At 46.3% G+C, this 15,634-nt stretch overlaps 1 protein-coding gene and 1 long non-coding RNA gene across 8 annotated transcripts in view; one reads left to right on the plus strand and one right to left on the minus strand.

Annotated features, from left to right (window-relative positions):
- Window positions 1-169: 169 nt before the first annotated feature.
- On the plus strand, window positions 170-3,962 carry LOC140907701 (uncharacterized). Its single transcript, XR_012157582.2, has 3 exons — window positions 170-359; window positions 712-839; window positions 3,846-3,962. It is a non-coding gene; the product is annotated as an uncharacterized LOC140907701 (long non-coding RNA).
- A 5,051-nt stretch (window positions 3,963-9,013) lies between these two features.
- The window catches only part of C2H10orf67 (chromosome 2 C10orf67 homolog), a 147,770-nt gene continuing 141,149 nt past the window's right edge, over window positions 9,014-15,634 (minus strand). For all 7 annotated transcript variants that reach the window (XR_012157577.2, XR_012157579.2, XM_073334241.2 and 4 more), the window contains one exon: window positions 9,014-10,010. Coding sequence is in view for 5 of the 7 variants with exons in the window: in XM_073334241.2 (XP_073190342.1) it covers window positions 9,946-10,010 (65 nt within the window). In the remaining 2 variants the exon portion in view is untranslated. The remainder of the gene's footprint in view (window positions 10,011-15,634) is intronic.

The raw sequence follows: 15,634 nt of genomic DNA on the forward strand, positions 1-15,634 counted from the left end.
TGCTTTACCGCAGCAGCCTAGCCAAGCTGGGTTGCAAACCAGCGGCATTTCCTAGCCACGTGAGCCCAGTGCCGGTGCTGCGTCCAGGGCACCAGGGCCAGAGAACACAGTGACTCGGCGACACTCCCAGCTCCTATAATCCGGGCCTAGGCGGCGCAGGGTGGGGCTCAGGCACTCACAAGGGGACAGGAGTATTGTACGGGGCTGCGCGCGGTCCGCGGACCAGGCTGCCTTCCAGCAAAAGCCTGAGGCCAAGAAGCAGAGGAACACCGGCGCCCCGGCCCCGTGGGTGCGTCATGTGAGCGAGGAGCTGCTCTGTGGCTAGGAATAAAAGGCCGGCCCTTGCAGCCCTTACGCAGGTAAAGCGCCCCTTGACTTCAAAGCCCGAGCAAGGGCTGCGGGAGCTGAGATCCTTTGCTAGCAGCCCCTTGGCCCCCAGCTGGACTGGGACGAGCCTCGGAGGATGCAGCGAGCTCGCCCCTTGGCCACTCCTCCTGGCAGAGGAAAGTAGCCGCGAGCGCCTGGGGCCGGCGCGGAAAGTGTTAATGTGTTGCTGGGGGGCAGGAGGCGGCGGTGTGTGGGGGGTGGGGGGTGTTGCAGAGCCAGAGCTCGAACCTGGCTGGGGCGGGGGGAGCGTGGGCTGCAGGCCTGGTGCTGCTGCTGGCCAGCGCTGCAGGTGCTGATTTTCCCGTGGTACCCGCCGCTCCTCAGGCTCAGCCACCGACGTCACTGCTCCCGGGAGAGCCCCAGATGCCCACCCCAGCCCTGCAAGCGGAGTCCCGAGCAGACCTGAGCAAACGAGGTGCCCAGGCGGATGGGAACGGCGCTGGCCAGCCAAGGTATAATTATTACTCCTCATATACTGGACTCTTTTTTTAGAGCTCACAAACTGGGAGCAATATGTTGCATGCCTGCTAATTGCATTAACCTAGTTAAGCGCATTTAGTTCCCCTTGTGCTAGCGCGGATGGCATGGACCCCTTCCAACAGCAATTAGAAGAGCAACTTGCCCATACAAACACTACAGAGCTGGGGCTTCAGGGTTTTTTTAATTCTTTTTTTTTAAAAAGCTCAAAAATCTGTGTTGGTGTCAGAGTGCAAACCCCCTCCCCCCATTCTGCAGCGGGAGGGAGAAGTTTGCACCGATGTAATTGAACTTAACTGTGCTCTTTGAGAGAGAAAAAGAGTCAAACTATAATTCGATTTTGTCCTGTATTAGGACCTCATTAAACACAGAAAGTCGCTTTTGCACAAATGCTTCCATCAGGCATGTAATCTCATTACACTCATTAGAAAGTCAAATGTTAGTCGGACTTCAGTTTAATTATAAGTTATGGAAGTGTTGTACCGTTTTCTTCTGTTGTAGAGACCCCTCCGTTCCGATTGGATTTGGTAATGGGGTACTCCACAATTCAAACACTACCATCATTGTTGTGTGCCACCTTTTCTCTGGCGTGCCACTTTTTTTTGTGATTCAATGCTTCAACACATCCTTTAGTATGATGCAGATCAAGCGGAAGAGCCGGGCTTCGCCTGTAAAACACCAGGGTCTCTATCTTGTCACTCTCCTGTCTTGACTTGGCAAGTCCCTTTAAACGCAACCTTCAAAGAGACTGACAGCTTCTTTTTACTTACTCATAATCCATTCATTCTAATGCAGCAGTTCTGCAAAAACAGTCCTGCCGCAAAAGGCAGAAGGAAAGGATCATTCCAGGTCTTCCTGTCCAAAAGGCGAGCAGAGCTTCACGGCTGAAACCGACACAGGCGTTGTTGTCTCAGGAGCAAACTCTGAGATTCGCCGTAGCTTTAGGGGTTTTGCTGGTCCGGAATATTGCTTGGCACTGTAAGGACCAGCGTGTGGGCAGGCATGACTGACAGCTATTCAGGCCTCCTCTTAATCAGCCTGCCCCTTTTCTCCCAACCACACTGAAAACGACAATTGTAGCAATAACAATATGTACAAACTAGCCCCTTTCCCCTAGGCATTTACTTTCGCTAAAATAAATGATGCCCCTCTTTAAAACTGATTTCGTCAGTCAAAAGACCCGCTGCCTGATCAAACCTCGGGTCATATTTTAAAAGCTGCTTTGATATTTAGTGCTACCTTAAAACCAAACTGCCGAGACTTCCGTGCCAGAGGCTACAGATTGTGTTTGTTTGAGTTAAAAATCTCCCTGTTCCCAAAGTCAGTTCACATCGGCTCTAAAGTGGATGTATCTCACGTCAGTGGTACGAGGGAAGTCATGGCTAATATGCAGCTATGAAAATAATGCAGTGACCTAGCCTCTGATTTTCCCCTTTGGTGGTTTCTCATTCTCAGTGCAGGCTGCTTAAGGAGGTGACTAATTATAGGCCATACCCCCTCCCATTTCCAACGTGAGAAACACCCACGGCCAGCCCAGAGATCTCTGATTTATGTTAAAAACAAAAAGAAAAGAAATATCACAAAGGCTGCCTGTATTTTTAAAAGAGGCTTCGAGCCATGTAACTTCTCACAGCCTTTCGAGAAGGGGGATCGGTGCTTATTAATGTACATGGCGACAGTGTCCTCTTGAGACCAATAACATTCGTGATGCCCCTTAAAGCCCATTGAAAAGACAATTTAATTGTAAAAAAGACCCCATAAAAACCTGAAAGCATCAATCTCTTTGCCCTAAAATACAGAAAAGGTATGGGAAAGAGAGCAAGCCTCCTCCGGCAAAGCAGTGCGCATAAAGAGGCTCTCACTGGCACTGTGAAATTGTCCCACTGTGATTCCCATGGCCTCTAATCTGCCAATATTCGGATTAACGCCCTATACTGTATGGGGTGTGAAGCCTTTTAAATCCATGAACTCATCCCATTTTCATTAATGTATCTTTCGGTGGCATCGAGTACCAGCTGCGAGGTTGAACAAACACCAGTTGAGTGCTCCCTGGTAAATCTCCCTCTTTCCAAAGCATTCTGCAGCCTGTGGGAATGGTCCGAAATAATTCCACAACAAATCGCATTTCAGAGATCTGGAATCATTGGTCGGCAACGATTCCCACGACGGGCTGTGAGGTCTGGCCAACAGGTGTTCGAATTTGGCTGAGGGAGATAGGGAAACCCAGGGAGGGAAAGCTTTGCTGCCAGCAAGCAGGCTGCTCAGGCGCCTCTTGCTTTACATGGCGTGGAAGCCGCAGACAATCGAAATGATATCTTTATTGCTAGGTTCATGTCCTAGGCTATAACATATCAATCCCTGTCGTGGTTCTCTAGGATGCACCTGGTATTTCAAACTTGTTCTTTTTGTGCTTCTGGGTCCTGGACTGCAGCTGCCTAAAACAAGCAAAGAGAGAGGCCCTTACAATGTCTCCAAGACGTGTTGGCATGGTTTGCTTGTCTTTAATGTACCATTAACTATTGTCTTTACACAATATGGGAACTGTAAAGCATGACATGTGTTATAATAAAACACATTTTCAATGATACACTTGGACTTGAAGCTGGGATGCAAGCAAACAAACAGGCCCAAATCTTGTTTTGTCTCCCTTGCTAAGCCTACTGGCAATTAAACTTAAGACCACTGCTTTCCCCCTGATCAGCCAATTAAATTTTATGTCTCCTAATTTTTCACATAGAAAAAAAGTCTCAGGGCTGGCCCCTAAAGACATTGATTTTCTTGCTATCACCTGGCGTTCAGGCCTTAGTTCCATTTATCAAGAAGGGAAACGTCAGGCGTTACATACAGTGACTCTGTTACCATAAGGCTCTCACCATCCTGGCCTATTGTTTTCCCTTGTTAATAACTCATTACCAGGATTTAACAAATCAACCATTACATATGTTTTGTGTCTCCATATTTTGATCCGTACGATTAAGCAGATGTTACGATTGAAAATTGAAAAGTCCAAGGCTACTCTAGGCTGAAAGAAAGAGGGCAGCCTCAAACAACGAGCTAACAATGAGATTCAGAAGATCTTCAGAAAAACATTTACGACCAATAAACAGACTCCAACCTGCTCCATTTCAACCATTGTGTGCCTTGGGGGAATAATTAAGTTTAATAGGAATGGGTCTGAAGGGTTTTCAATGCCAAGACCACAGGTGCGGGGTGGCATGATGAATGATTTGCCTGATTTTTGCCAAGCTCAAGGGCCCTTCTCTTGGACTTTCAAGCAGACGGAAAATATTGTCATTTCTTTTAATTCACAGCATTACTTTCAAGGCGAACAAAGGGGAGGGGGGATGAATGGCCCAGGCTGTAAATGAAGCGCGCCCGGGCGGAGGTGGCCTCGCTGGAGAGAGGCCTCCATGGCCGAGCGCGCTGCTGCGTTTGTGCGCAAGTGTCTCCCCGTGCCACACAAAGACCTCTCTCCTCCCACCCCCCGCCGCCTCCCACCCCCAGCCCACCCCGAGCCGCAGGCTGGGAGCCCCACGGGGCCTCAGCCCGGCTCCCCAGCGACTTGAACCAGGCGTCCGAGCGCCCGCTGCCTCCCTGGCAAACTTGGCCAAACTCTCCCCAAACTCTGCAGCCAGCGGCTGTAGAGGGACCCCGGCCGGAGGCGCGCATGCGCCCCGCCTCTCCCCGCTGCTCCCAGATCCCCGGGGAACCGGAGAGGAGCCGGGCGAGGCGGCCCCGGGGAGGAGGCAGCTCCCAGCTCCAGACTGAGCCGGTGCCCGGGTGCCGTCGGTGGCCCCTCGAGCCGGGAACGGGCCGCAGGCGCAGGCTCTCCGACTGGCCTGGCCACTTTGCGCATGGAGGTCTCCAAGAGGGGCCCCGGGAAGGCAGGGCTGAGCCGGGGCGCAGGAGGCGCTGGGGAGGCTCGGGGGCAGCGGCTGGGGCACCCCCGAAGGATCGGCCAGGGCACCGACCATCCCTCCCGGGGTAAGGAGCCCCCCACACGGCTGCCGGGGGGGGGCAGAGCAGGGTCCCCCTCCCGCGGGGGCGGCGGCGGCAGAGCTCGCTGGAGGCCGTGATGCCAGCGGCACAGCTCCCTGGCCAGAGGCGCTCGGGCTGCTTGGCCAGCGGCGCTGTGAGCCTTGGGGCGCCGGCGTGGCGGGCCTGCCCCCTGCACAGCATCAGCACCGCGGGCCGGCTCCCCAGGGCGGCTGGGCCTTTGCCTTCAGCGCCAACTCATCCCCCTTCCCCGCCAGTGCACCTGCTCCGGGCAACCTGTTGCACGGAGCTGCTTGGAGGGCGAGAGAGAGGCGCGTTCACTGCCAAAGCCTCCCCTGGGGCAGGGCAGGACGTGCCATCGCCAGCCCGGGAGCTGGGAGCACAAAGCGAACAGCCCTTCTCGGGGAGAGCGATTTGTTCCGTCTTCTTTACCTTAGGCGACAGCAGAGCTACAAGAATTAGAGGAACTTCGGCGCTAAGTGCTCCCCCGGCTGGCTCTCCTCGCCTGTATCCCGAGAGCCGGGCTCACTCAGCCATGCCCCCCGCGCACTGCTCCCCCCGCCCCCCCCCCAGAAGAATAAATCCGGAGGGTCCCGTCCTATCGTAAGCAATAACGCGACACCTGCGGTATGTGGTACCCACGCACTCTGGAGCGGAGCAATGCGTGTGTCTCCTGCAGGAGCAGGGGCTGAGCCATGATGTGAACAACAAAACAGCCCCTAAAACGTATCCCAGTGAAATGACTTTGCAGACCTGCAGCTCTAGCCACCCAACCCACCGCCCCGGTCTACGCGCACAGAACGAGGAGTCCACTTGGAAATGCAACCCGAATTGTTCCGCTCATGAGGTTCCCGTCCCAACTAAAGCGATAGCTTGGGGCTCCCCGGCTAGCCGGGGCGGGAGTCAAACCCGGCCTGAATAATTAGATGGGCAGCAGGGAGTTTTGCGTTTTAAAATGCTGGCAATGGAAGAGATGGGACAAGTTTGCTCTTGCGGAACTGCTCCCTGCCTCTGTGCAGTGCAAATAAAACTAAAAACAACACGAGCCACTTATACATGAACTGTGGTGGGCTACGGCCCCCGTGCGGTGCCTCAGCTTACAAGGAAATCTCTGGGTTAAACAAGGGGTCCTTCGGTTAACACAACCGTATTAAAGTTTCGTGCAATTCCTAGGAAGTTTCTCAAACATGTAACACGCAGACTGGAAGCCCCTTCGATAGGCGCCCGGTAGGCACCCGCAAGGAGTTGCAAAGCTTCCCCCTTCCCAGCGTTTGCCCTGCTCCCGGTGCTGCCAGCGAGGGCTTGCACTGGGCGGGCAAAGTTTGGGAAAAGAAGCAGCAGAAGCGTTGGCGAGGCGTGGAGCCCGGGAGCCCGCGCAGGTGTAGGGCGTGTCTAGCAGCCACGCCGTGTGTGCTCCCCAGTGGCGAGGGTCTGACAGGGACAGCTGGCTCCGTGTGCGCTGTGAAAACACCCCCTCGGGTGGACCATACACAACGACACTGACCTTTCTGCAGGGGAACCAGGGATGTGCCTTTGACTGAATTAGCCACAAAGACGCCTTGCTATGACTTTTGTTCCCCCGCCAAAGCAAAGAAATATTGCGTTTAATATGAGAAGGGCTGTGCACAGCTTTTCTGTGCCCCTAAAAGAAATATGACGGTGCTGATTTCCGTGGCTGGCTCCTGGGGCGCTCTCCCCGCAGGCTTGGGGCTGAGGAGGCGCATGCCTGGTTCCAAAGCGCCCGGGCTGTGCAGCCACGAATTTATCAATCTTTTCACCGGGCAATACTTAGAAATACATCATTGTCACCGGGGTGGGGTGATAGATTATCTAGAGCACAGAGCCCCTTTCCAAGGTCAAGTTGAAGATTCTTGTTTGCTGTTTAACTGGAGTTTGTTAAAACGCCGAACAATGCCTGCCTGTTCCCTTTCCTCTTGAGCGAGTGGGGCATTGGAAAGGGGCTTTTCCTATTGCACAGACCCGCGGGTCTTTAATCCGCCTGTTTTAGCGAGTTTTTGCAAACAAGGTTTGTTAGTGTAACAAGAAATACCGAAATCAGCAAGGCTGTGACGCGGGGGAAGGCATTGCATGGTCTGTATGTGGCCTCAGAGAATGTAGCGTTTCGTTGCCCTCTACAAGGTGTGAGCCTGTCTCTGCACAATAACAGCCAAAAATCTGTTTTCCTGGGTCCTGAAGTAAGTTTGGGGAGTTGTACTTCTCCGACAAGGAGAAGCCATCCGCTTTGCTGGTTAGCTCTTTGACGGAAGCTGTTGCCAATCGTCTTATTAGCATTTAACCTGCTGTCGGAGGGGCTCATTGAAATACACTTGTGAATGTTACGGATAAAAGTTTTATTTCGCATGGAGCAGACGTTTGAGGTCTGCCTTAAACAGTTTCCTCTTCCCCCCCACCCTCCCGATGATTGATATTTTTTATTCAGACAACTTTTATTTACCTTGCAAAAATGTTCGGGACAAATGTGATAAATTACAGATATGCAAATTTCTTTGAATGGTGTTGTAAGTGTGTCTAGCTGGAGCTGAATAACTCCTTGCAAGTCGGTCTGTGCGCACTCAGGACCCCAGGGAGCTGATCAAAGCACCCATTCTCTTTCATCCCCAGTATTCTCCTCCAAACTATTTCGATACAATATGTTTCCATGATGCACTTAATGTGCTAGGGACATAGAACTCATTACAACCTAGCTAGTTCTGCCGACCCCTTTGTTCAGCAGCATAAAGTTAAAAGGGGAGGAGGGGGGCTCTGCCAGTTGCCAGCTTTCTGAAATGCTAAAGCATGCGTCATTTTTCACCAGGTCTCGTCTTGATATACTCAAAAGACAAACTATGAAACCGGCCTCAGCCCTTTCTGGCATTAATTACATTGCTGTCCAGCCGATCTGTTTTTCCTATTATATGCATTTCTCAGCAGGGATTTTTTTTTTTTGCAAGCCTAATGCAGCTGCGTGTTAAACTATGAATGCATTTTTATCAGTATGGAAAGATAAGTGTAAAGACTGCAAAATGTGCAGCTCTGTGTTTAAGGTTTTCCTTGTTCCTACCATATTTTGTGGCAATGGATTTTGGGAGTGTTTTGCAATATTCTAGATCTTAAGTTATTGCTATTGTCTCACATTATGATCAGTTTAAAACATATTGTTACTGATAAGGATCCTTTATTGTTGGAGCCAGTTTTCATATGTCCTGAATTCTGATTTGACCAACAAGTACATTCTTGCATCACATGGAACATTTAAAGTATTCTTAATATCTGGGTATTAAACCCAAATTCAGAGCTATCAGTTTCAACCACGCTGCGAAGTTGTCGCTGTTTGAGGAAATTACTCCAGCAGGATGACAGTAAGAATATAAACCCGATTTCAGTTGGTAGGGCATTTGTTTATGGGGTTGATTGGTTGACGGAAATGGCTGGCAGCCAGTTCTGGGAAAGATTCCAGACCTGACTCCGATTAACCCTCTCTGGTGAAACTCTGCTGGAAACCAACTCACCAGCAATTGCCATTAATCTACTTACTAATTAAGCCAATTCATTTCTAAAGGAGAAAAATTCCTTTCTTTGGCCAATGTGATGGGAGGAAATTTGAAAGAAGCGCCAAACTGTGTAACTGTAATTCAGCCAAGGACTGCTAAAACAAGGTGTTGATATATAGCAGAAGATTTAAAACACGTTTCTAGGGCAACAATCCTTTGGAGACGGTGGTATATAGTGTATAGTAGATGAAGCTCGAATAATGGTGGACTGCAGTGTGCCACTATATGGCCATGAGATGGAAATAAGGCTGGGTTTCCCAATTAAACCTTTTAAGTCTTTTACTCATCTACTCAATTATCCACCCAGGGTTAAACATTTCAAGCTCTACAGGACACCGAAAAGGAACATATTTCCTGGGACTTAATACTTCGCAAAACTAGTTATTCATTATCAAAGTTTTGCCCAGCATAAATGATGAACATCGTAACGTTGTTCCTGTAGGAGAAGTTGAATCAAACTGCAAAACAGATAAACGGAAATGAAAATTGTGTACTGAACGCAGTCAATTATTAATGACACTAGCAAGCATTTCTTAGTTTGCTTTGGGAGTCGTCAAAAGAAATGTATGACGAATAGCTTTTCACAATCGATCAAGCAACACTTTAGGAAATTAGCGCTTTTACATTTATTGGTCAGTATTTTACAACACAATATCAGATATTTATACAAACACCTTAAACACACATCTATGATACACACACAAATATGCTTGAACTATTGGCTGATAACTTGTAATTTCCCAAACTACCAGTTTATGGTAACTATGGAAATGTTTAAATTTGTATAATTTAAGTCTCTTTTGGATAGCGTTGAAAATAGAGATGTCAATGAATAAGAAAAAAAATATATGACTCAATGGCCCATAAAACATCAATGCCACTAAACTCACTCATGCTACTGGTCTAGGCAGAATCGAAGGGCCAAATCATGCAGTCTTTCTTCTCTCTGTAAGTTTTATTAAAGTCAGTGGAGCTACTGACGTAATTACAGGCTTCAAGATCGGGCTCCGTTTATGGTTCAAAAGCTAGCAATCAAAGCCTTGTACTTCCAACCGTTCATGCTTGCTCAGCCTAAGGACAAGCTCTAAATCAAACTATCAGTTAAAGCAAGGTACTTAACATTCACGTGGTGTAATTTAAGGGTTTCTAGACAAGGCTGGTGGTATATTTGATTGAAGTTCACTCTTTACTCAAAACTTTGCTCTTAAAGAAAAAGTAGAACTACGAATCAGGCCATGCATGGAACTAATATGGAACCAAGATGGACATTTCATCGGGTACACGTTCATATCCCCATTCTGATAATCACCCAGAACTTCAAGAAAGGAAAGCGTGCAGGTGGGAGAGTTGCGTCTGTAAATTCCTGTCATTAACTTCAAATATACACTACGTTACTTTAGAGAATCAAAGTATTCACAGCTTCCTAAGGAGGCAACACGCAGAAACATTTCCGGGACCAGAGGAAGACCTCTGGGCATTTATTTCCTCACAATCCTGCTCTCTTTCTCTACCACAGAAGGCACTGCTCCTACCGTCAAGTTAACGTGGACGGAGGTGAAGGAAAAGGAGGACCCCCAACAAATTCTTCATCCCCAGAAACTAAGAGAGAAAAGATATAGAAGACATGAACCATCAGGGCACAAATCATGCAGGAAACATGTCAGAACAAAGTTACCCATGCTGAGGCTCAACCTTGCTCGACTTGTTGCATTATTTCAGATCACTTCCTAAACAGAATGAATGTGTTTGAGAGTTTGTTTTGTGCGTTCCCCTGATACACACTAGGTGACACCAGGAGTTTGGGGTTTCCTGTGAACAGCAGTGTAAAGCATATAGCCTGAAAGACAGTGAAAGTGCCAGCATAACCGAGCCTTCTGCCTGCACACCCATACAGCCTGCTCTGCCCCCAAGTTATGCTGGACACTTGTACTATCTCATACAGCAACGCAGTTAAATGTGCAATACAGCCACCAGTGCCCCCTATTCACTACAAACCTGAAGCTCAGCTTTAACTTTGCCATTCGTTCTCTCCACTAGTTTTAACTAGTTTGGGTCATCGTTATGATCCAAGTCTCTCTTTGGTTTACCACGTAGTAGTAGCCTTGAGCCCTTAGCAATCTGCCAGCCTTTCTACAATAGCCTATAGAGAGCAGGTGAACTTGTAAAACAAAACAGCTTTTGCTTTTCCTATTGTTTTTCGGATTTAGGTTCATTTTATTCTACATTTAATGCTGATTTGCTCTACTTCTCCCATTTCTAATGAGTACATCATGATTTTCTATTTTTAAAGAGCAGCTACTGTTGGATGGGGGGTCAGCACTGGGGGGGGGGTTATTATGTAGACATTGCTCACTTCTGAATTGTGGGTCTAGAAGGAGAAGTGCTTAGCCATCACGCCGAGCAGTGATTTTCTGGGCCCAGGCGTCGATGGCGGAGGCAGATTTACATTCGGAGCGATCCAAAGTGGGGATGGGGGTGCGGGGGGTACAGAATACCGTATATCTGGGTCTCCTACTCAGCACTACCGACTAAAGAGCGGGCACTCTCAGTTCAGATGCTAACCTACATGCAAATGTGCTGCAATACAATTTCTGTGCAAAATTGCTATTTGAAATTCAACACTGTTGATCACGTGTAAAGGAAAAGAAACGCCTATGCCATCTCATCAAGTAAGAGCTTATTATGAATTAAAGAAATGCTGCCATTTATCCCATTACGAACGCTTTGTTTTCTGAAAGTTGAAGAAACTCAACGGTCACCCACAGAACCCTGTCTAGGAAACCCAAAAGGTATCAAACATCCCTTTTCATCTGATGAGAGCAGCACATTTCCAACTCTTTGGGGAAGGGAGTGATTTCTGCCAGACTAACGTCCTCCTGAAAGCCACTGGCTAACACAAAAGGACCTGCTTTCCGCGCTTTCTGCACAACCGCCAACACAACACTCCGGAATAACCCCAGCCGCTCAGCCTTGGCATCACTAGAAGACGCTAGGTACACAGAAGATTCAGGTGTCGATTTTTTTCAGAGAGAAGAGAGGGTGTACGCCTTTTCCGGGAACCACCAATGCCGCACAGAGACTTTATACCTTCCCTTTGTGCGCTGGAGATCTACTAGATAGAACTTCAGTGTAAACAGAAAGCTACAGACCATACACTCAATATTATACATTTAAAATATGTACATCCCATCTTGTGTTACTTTTGGGAGGTAGATTGTGGGTGTGCGCCGGGGGAAGTAGCTAGTTAAATGGAAACAAATTAAGTACGTAATGAATACATCTATGGACAAGCAATCAAAGGGCAACACACCTAACACGAAAAGGAAGAATGTTCTTATGTTGAACTTTACATAAACTCTCTAGTGCAATGACACAACGATAGTATTTTCCAAAGTGAGGAAAATTTATGCATCACCCAAGATCCTCAAACGGTAGTTGTGACAGTGGCTCCAAAACTATACACAGAATTTGAAAAAGAATCAGGAAAGATCGTCCCCCAAATATTTGATACCAAACCTGAACACAAGACAATAACTAGGACAATATTCATTAATATCACAATCCAATACAGAATTTCTTCATTTTAAGCCTCTTTTAGATAGTAAAAAATAGGATGTAAATATCCTAAAAAGACTAATGACATTTCACAGGTAATGCAATTTAGAAAGAAACACTTCCATGTTTTCTTTTCCAACAATGTGCATTTTTGTAAACTGGTATAAATTGCAATTCAAAAGCACTGATCTCGCCATCCCCAATCATTTTTTATACTGATCAAATGAATGCAGATACTCCCATTTGGGAGGGGCGACATGACATTTCACTTGGCAGTTCTAAACAGGTCACAGACCTTTCACAGACCCTAAGGCAGTGGGAGGGAGCTCTTTACGAAACCGTGTAACCAAATCAAACCAATGGTTACCCCTTTTCAATACCATTGGAAAGGTTTTCACAATGCCATTCACATAGCAGCAGAGAAACTGAAAGGATGGTCATCCAATGGAAATTTCTTTTCCTTTGTTTAAACTTACAGAGCTTAAAAATACTAGAAAACAATTACATTTTGTAGGACAAAAAGGTAAACAGTACTGTACATACATGCAGACTTGTAGGTTATAGGCCTTGGCGTGGCTAGGTGCTTATATGTATATATGCACACATATGAATTTGTATATGTACATTTATTGGAGATGTTGCTTTGTGTGAAGCCATAGGCACAAAGACACAACATGGCTGCCCTGGAGATGACCTATTGCTTTCAAGTTGCTTGAACACATCAGAATTTCTATTGTTAAGGTTGATTAATTGAAACTGATAAGTTACCATGAATAAAGATTGTTTTTCTGTTTAATGTGGTGGGCCTGATTTGGTAAATGCTTCATTCATGTAGCCTTGCAGTGCAGCATATGGGCAAGATTCATTCAGTATCACAAACATACACAATTTATTATGCTTGTATGGTCACAACCAAAAGGTCTTTCTATTTTAATGACAAAGTTTGAATGAAAAATTCTATTTAAAGAGTCACTAACATTAAATGTGATTTTGTAATTTTTTTTTGTTCTTGGCACCCCATGAATTAAAATAATTTGAAAAGTATAGTTGTTAGATTCAGTAAAACAAATACATGTGCTAACAGCATTTCAGAGATCTTTAAAAGTAAGCAAACAGTTTATCTAAAATGTTTGTAGACCTATATGAAGACAGGACGTTATGGTCTGGTGCCATCTTGTGTCACATACCACTGATAAAGTTATCACTATAATGTTTCAATGAGATACTGTCAATATTGGTCTGAGTTCCACATTCCCATGGTTTATATTGGAAGAGGCACAGAGACTATTTAGTGAATAAACAAGCCAACTTTCCAACCTTGTCCTTTTCATGAGTAAAATTAGCCGCCACAGTTCCATAAATCTTTCAGCCTCAATGCTGTCAAGAATATGTCATGTCCTACTCACATTTTGCAGTAATTTTATTAGAACATTTACAAATTAAGCTAAGTGTCTAACGTATATTTGCATTAGTACAGCAGAAACACATTACATCATAAAATAGAACATCAAACAATCATTTATGGCAAACCTATTGTTTCCCTGCTTTTGTGTGTCCTGATACACAGAATATTTAAAAATATTTCCAAACAGCAATGGCTTTTTTTTTTTTTTTAACCACACACACACACACCCTCTCCCCACCCCCTGATATCTGGTATGGTGATCTCCCACTGACTTCAATAGGGCCAGGATTTCATCCATAGGGTGAAAAGAGAAAGAAACCTCCCTCAAGCTCCCTTCTGAGGTACCCTTGGGGAAGAGTCTCCAATAGGAGACGAGTCAGCAAAATCTGCTACTACAACTCCTTTCCTGAAGCCCGGGACGTGTTGGAGCAGGGCAGGGGGAGTGGCCGGAGTGTGATGCGCTTTGGCAATAGCCAGCTGGTCACTACAAGACCCCACCACACCCACCAACTGATGGCGTTTACTGCATCCCCCAGGCTGCTCTATCCTGTGCCTAGGGAGCATGACCAGGGACTTGGAGAGCTATAACTGACTTCTTGATAGGCCCATCTCACTGCTGCATCCAGTACTATTTGGATGCAGCAGAGAACTTGGTCCACAGTCTTCAAGCTGAGTCTCTTATGGTTGTGACAATTAATTATTTCTGTACTTGGGCCTAGGGGCTGATCTGGAGTGTGGTGTGCCTTCAATGCTAACTAAAGACAATGGGAACGGAGGATGTTCAGCACCTAGCCCGGTCAAGACTTATAAACACTTATAAAAGACAAACTTGGTGCTCTTCTGTGCACCGTACAGGTAGCAACACAACTCTCAGACAGGAATTGGACATTTTGAGCACAAGGGGCCAAAGTGATCCCTGCTGTTATTCTACTGGAGTGCTATCAGGAATTCCTTTGGCTGTAGATGTGCAACCAAATAGAGTGCCCGCTCCAAGATATATGCAAGTTCATTACATTAGATTGGTGATCTGTAGATGATAAACTTTTGTTATAACTTGTATATCTTTAATACTCAAACCTATGGGGCGCGGTACCCATGACTGAGCCCGTTTTAAAACCACTACCAATCAATTAAAAGCTCCCTTCTGCTCTTGCTATGTCCAAGTTAAACTCAGAGCCTGTCTGAAAAGGAAGACTGTTTTCCTTCTGGGACAAATAGTCCTTAGTCAGAAACAGGACCTAATGCCACTGGTAGGGTAATGCAAAGCAGCTTCTGGCACCTTTTCTGACCACAATAACGTTTCCTCTCAGACACTCTAGATTCCATAGTCATATTGTTCCTTTGTCACATATTTTGTTTAGTTCTTTTAATTAAGTCAAGTATCCTACCCTATAGTACTGGATGATATGGAAAAAAAGGTCCCTGCTCAACTCTATGGAAAGGAAATTAAGTTTCTTTTATTTAAGCTAAATCCTATAGATTTATTTTAAATGTTGTCTGTACAGGTTTTATTTTTCAGAAATCTACATCTGTCTAGGTTTCCCAGTGCTGTAGCATCTGTACCACTTTGTCCAGCTGCAGGGTGATACGGATGATATCAAGACATTAGCTGCAAATGTTCTTGGAATCTTTTTTAGTCAATAGTTCCCAGTGAATCATTCTATAATGAAAACATAATTTGTTTTATGGAGACTACATTTCGGGTGACAGTGTGTTCAATATCAAGACCAACATGCAATGCACCTTGGTAAAGGGAGGCAATACAGTGCCATTGATAATCAAAAGACGGAGAATATGGCTCTGCCATTGACTTCCTGTGACCATGGGCAAATCACTAAACCTCTCTGCACATTAGTTTCCTTATCTAGGGAATAGGGGTATTACTATTTACTTTCTTTTTAAAGGTAGTATGATATCTATGGATGAAATTGTTGAGTTATATAAGGAATACACATGTGGCACTCACTAGGTGTGTCAGTGGCTCTGAAGCTGGGATACAGTTAATACACCAAAGAATATGCTAACCTATGAGCTGTAGTCCATGAGAACATGGAGCTATCTAACTGTAGGGCAATATATTGCTATCTCTGGCCTTGACTAAATTCTGAGGGGTGGGCAGCCTGATTTATGTTTAGGAATGGAGTCAGCACAGACAGAGTTCACTCTCTGCACATTTGGAACGTCACTGCACAACTCCAAAGTTTATCATGGTGCACTGAAAACTGCCAGAAGAACCAAGGGGGGCGGGGGGGGTGGCGGGGGG

Source organism: Lepidochelys kempii, chromosome 2 (assembly GCF_965140285.1).
Source record: "Lepidochelys kempii isolate rLepKem1 chromosome 2, rLepKem1.hap1, whole genome shotgun sequence".
NCBI lineage: Eukaryota > Metazoa > Chordata > Testudines > Cheloniidae > Lepidochelys > Lepidochelys kempii.